General features: G+C 48.0%; 1 protein-coding gene across 2 annotated transcripts in view; it reads right to left on the reverse strand.

Moving 5' to 3' along the window:
• Positions 1-5,000, reverse strand: part of LOC122248680 (uncharacterized) — a 56,179-nt gene that overhangs the window by 2 nt on the left and 51,177 nt on the right. For both annotated transcript variants that reach the window (XM_043008838.2, XM_086552451.1), the window contains one exon: positions 1-5,000. This exon is cut by the window's left edge and continues 2 nt beyond it; it is cut by the window's right edge and continues 1,992 nt beyond it. In XM_043008838.2, the coding sequence (XP_042864772.2) occupies positions 3,881-5,000 (1,120 nt within the window). In that variant the 3' untranslated portion in view covers positions 1-3,880.

Consider the following 5,000-nt stretch of genomic DNA (forward strand, 5'->3'; position numbering starts at 1 on the left):
TGTTTCCAAATTTATTTAACAAATAAATCAAATAGAATATGGACAAGGAAATCAATATCATATATACATCACAATAAAGGAGAAAATCAAGAAACAATATTTACATATTTCTGGGTAACAACACAAAATAATTACACGTGTCATTTATACAGAACTTTATATAAACAGAAACTGAATAATCTATTTAGAAATATAGGTTAGTATTACAAAAATTAAAGAGATAAAAAACGACATACAAAATTATAGTTAAAAAACAATGATCCACAAAATATACAGAAATAAGAATACAGAGCAACAAAATAACATACAATATCCTATGGAAGAAGATATCTTGCCAAGGATGAGGAAAATGCAACATAGGGTATCACATCAACAGAAAACATGTGAATTTCGTGGAATATCGAAAGGAAAAATCCGGGATGACGCCTTAGGGAGAACAGGCGTAAAATAAATCGAAGGCGATTGAAGGAGGACAAATGACGATCGACAAGCGCGGACTGCGAGAGGGAGAAGGCGATCTGGGGAAGTGTGTGTGTGTATGTGAACGCCAGATGTTGTGTTCAATTACCGGCCGCCGCGACCACCGCCATGACAGACTTGGCACAGAGAATGCTCGTATGTGTCATTCTTCCTGCTGGGCCAAGGGTGCTATTTGGGCCGGCGGAAGGGGAGGGGGAGGGGGGGAGGACTGGAGGGAGAGAGGAAGACGTGGTACAGAGGGAGGGAGGAAAGGCTGTAGGGTACAGGTGGGTGGGTGGGTAAGTAAATGAGTGAGTGAGTGAATAATTGGGTGAATGAGTGAGTGAGTGAGTGAGAGTAAATGAGTGGGTGGGTGGGTGAATGAGTGAGTGAGTGAGTGGGTGGGTAGGTGAATGAGTGTGTGGGTGGGTGAATGAGTGAGTGAACGAATGAGTGAATGAGTGAGTGAATGAATGAGTGAGTGAGTGAACGAGTGAATGAATGAGTGAGTAAGTGAGTGAGGGAGGGAGGATGATGCGGACATCAGCTCCTGCTGAGAAAATGATTTGTTATTGTTGTTTTCGGTTATCATGATCAAGCGTGAAGGAAAATATTAGGTCAGTCCTACTTTATGTGGCTCAGAAAGTCGTGATGAGAGACTTATAATGACCATGTTGTGATGGTGATGATGATGATGATATGATGATGTTGATGACTGCTAGTAAGTGGCGATGGTGCCTCGCATATGCCTCCACTGTGCGTGCCCGCGTCGTCAGCGCTATTCCACGTAACTGGACGGAAAGCAATACGCCGATTACCACGACAGTGGCTGAAGCGAGCAGTCGTGATGGCGGCAGCGATGACGGCGCCGCAGATCGTGTGATTTCAACTGCCGCATGATGAGAAGTTTCCAGAAACTGAGAGCCACTTCCCGCGTCCCGTTGAGAGGGAAGCGGCTTCACCTGGCACTGACCCCCCTCGGGAATGAAGTTCACTGCCGCACTACCTGGCACGGTAATTCGGCAGTGAGAACCCTTGGCCTGCCCGGGCGAAGGATGGCGCCGGGCGGCAGGACGGAGGGAGGGGGAGGGGGAGGGGGAGGGAGACTCATGGGAGAGAGTAAATGGCAGTAGCTTTACAGAAATATTTGCCGTGGAATTTCAAGAAAATGAGGAAGATGATAGATGCTGGACAAGGAAGAGAAGAGATATCGAATGGAAGGATATAAGTGACCCCGTGACAATTCGTCACGGATTGAACCTGCAACTGTGCAATTGCGAGGAGCCTAACCTTTTAAAACACGACAGTGCAGGCGGACATCGTCCCGTTAAAAGTAAAAGACTCGCGGGAGAGTTGAACGCAGCGCGCCAGATCGCCATGGGAAAGCGCTAATATCAAGGGAAATTCTCATGGCAAGCGCATGGCCGCGAGAGGGGACTTAAGTTGCTCTCTGTAACACCGACTTGGTGCCCTTAGATGTATAGCATAGAATTAGCAAACAAGTAAATGTGGGCGCGTGAAACAAGAGCAGCAGCTCCCATTAGCTAAGTGGGCCATCTCACTCGCTCAGCCGTGCCGAACCCCGGACTCCCACGTCAATATTTCATTCGAACACTTTATGGGATTCGGGGGAGCCGCAAAGACTGGGAATTGATAGAGTCGGCTTAGAGTCTTCTATAAGCATTTCCCGGCGAAATACAAGCTGGAAATTAAAAGATGAGAGACTGCGGGAGGCGTGAGCGAGGACTGGGAACCGTCGGTAGCCAAGCGGGCCACGGGGACCATATGGCGTCTGCGTCGACATGCCTGCGCTCCGTTACATATCTTATTAACTCACGGTTATCATCAAGTCTTTAAAACTCATATGCGTAAATGCAGTTTAAGAACATGCAAATCGCTTATGGCTGGTGCCCTCCTCTGTGTTCTCAATTAAATAAATTTGGCTTGATTTAGTTCAACAGTTCAACACTGATATACTACTCAAAATTAGTTACCTCTTCTTGCAGACATTTTCTTATGAAACGAAAATCACGGAAATCAGAGAGTATCACTTCTCAACCAATCTACTGCAAGGGAATCCTGGTAGAACCCACACCAAAAGAAGCATATCCACGGGAACAGCTGAGAAATTCCACACCCGAGTGCGTACGACGCAACACTTATGGGAACCGCCTCACTCTGCTTCCGTATGTCTACACAGAAAATGGTGAAATGAATGACCGACCGTCCTTTAAATACCTAGTCAGTTTAGGTTTAGAAAAACCTTAGCCAATATGCTTCGTGAAGATAAGGCCTTTTATAGTACTGTGTCCCCCCCCCTCATCTAGGGGACGAGATCCAGTACTCGAAGTGCGAGTCATCTCTCGCATCAGCGCTCACTTCCGCATGCGGTTCCGCGCACCTGACTCATCGGTACTAACACACCTGTGCGGAACTTTCAGTCTTGCTATTTCTATACTTCCGCTGGTATGTTTGGTAACAGTTTCGGCTATTTTGACTTGCTTTGGGTGTGAGACCTTAGAGTGGAAACCCGGTTCCCTATGGTCACTGTGGTTGGTCAATTGTCAAATCTATACATGTACTTTTTACAATGGAACGGATACTTGTGTAAAATATAACCCATAATAGAGGCAGTTACATACTACACACATGACTGTGAAAATACAGGGAAGATGATTACAAATTGTATGGATGTGTGAATGGAATGAAAATAACAAATCATTCTCAGGGTTGATTGTTTGATCAGCTGTTAAGTCTTCCAGTCCCACCCAAACACGTGACGAGGCTAAAGGCATGATGCAGAAGAGAGGGATTTGAATTGTTCTGTGATTTGGCGCCATGTAGTATAAACTACATATAAAGTGAACTGTGTTAGTAGTAAGAAGAAAGAACCTACATCTGCACATTTTTTTCCGAGACCACTTAATCATACCTCCGTGATGTATTGATTATGGATCATGAAACATATATGATTGGATATATAATGCAGAGCAGGCGGGTATCAAACATCATAAGTATACATGTATATAAGAACTATCAATAAATATATTGTTTTATAAAAAAATCTTAAATAATTTTGAAATGAAGAGCAACACAATAATCATATTAGTTATACTGTAACAGAGGGAGAAATCACATTGCACATCCCTATCGTTATATACAGAGACGAATGCCAGATCACTGACTGGATGAAATATAGATCAGATGCTAATATTTCAGATCATATAGATAAATATATATATAAGTTAACAGAGTTTGCACTTTGAAGACTATCAACACATTACACAGTTGAGCTGACCCAAAAGTTCAGGCTGCAGCTGGCATAGTCGCCCCAGATGGTCGACCGTCTCTTGTCATGGAGTCACGGGCGCCATCTGTCACGTGCACGCAAACACACACACATTCACACGCCGCTTGCTGCTCACGGCAGGTATCCGAGAGAGTTTTCGATGTTGTCGGAGAAGAGGAAAGAGTTGTTGGCTTGCATGGAGGAGTAAGCGTCGTCCTCGGACTCCGACGCCGACTGGTTCAGGTGGTCGATGAGGTCGGTGGTCTGGTTGAGCTTGAGCTCGGAGAAGAGGGCGGCGATCTCGGCCGTCTTCTTCATGGACAGGATCGAGGCCGTGTCGCTCCCTTCGCGCTGCTGCCGCTGGGACGCCCCGCGGTACACCACCTTCCCGGAGGGGTCTACGGCCGACACCAGCAGGATCTTCTGCTGCGAACTTGCAGAGCCGCGTGATCGTTGCGACCCGGCGGCGCTGCCGCTGCCCTGGGACGACCCGCCGGAGCCACGGGATCCTCCGGAGCCCAGAGACCCCGACGGATGGCGGCGAAGGCGAGGCGTCAGGAGCAGCGACTCCGTGCTCTGCGTCCTGTGCTGGAGTGGGAGTCTCCGGTCGCCGCTGTTCTGGCTGTGATACCCTGATCCGCCGGACGACCGATGCACGACCGACATTTCAGAGTCAGAAGACAGATTAGAAGAAATGCTCTTCTTTCTCATGACTTCTGGGTGCATGGAGAACACGGTCCCTGCGGAGCGGCTCTTGCTGTGCTCCGTCAAGTACGAGGACGAGCTCTTGTGCCTCGTAGCGCTGCTTGAGGATCCTCCCGTGTTACGCTTCCATGACGTCGCATGTGACTCCAGCTCACTCAAGTTAGAGTGCGAGCCGTAGCCCTTTTTGTAGCTGGCGGCGCTGTGCACCGTCGCGTCCGTGTTCGTGTCTGTTTCTGAGTCTAGATTGATCTCGTACATCTTTAGTCCGTTCTTTTTCACGCGTTTCAAGGAGCAGTAACACTTTTCACTCTCAGCGCAACTCTCTGTATCACAATCACATGGCGAGTCGTGGCCCTTGTGCACGTGGTCCCCGGCGGGTTTCGTTGACGGAGGCCGACGAGGCAAGGAACAGTAGCACTTGCTGGAACACTCGCTGTCGTAACCACACTCACTGCACGACACATACCCTTCGTTCTGGCGTGACGGATTGCGCTTTGGCATCGGGGTCTTTGGCGCCACCTTCCTGGCTCCTCCGTCCAGCAGATGC

Source organism: Penaeus japonicus, unplaced genomic scaffold, assembly GCF_977035675.1.
Source record: "Penaeus japonicus unplaced genomic scaffold, GWHDUDI00000001_assembly GWHDUDI00000002, whole genome shotgun sequence".
In the NCBI taxonomy this organism is placed as follows: Eukaryota; Metazoa; Arthropoda; class Malacostraca; order Decapoda; family Penaeidae; genus Penaeus; species Penaeus japonicus.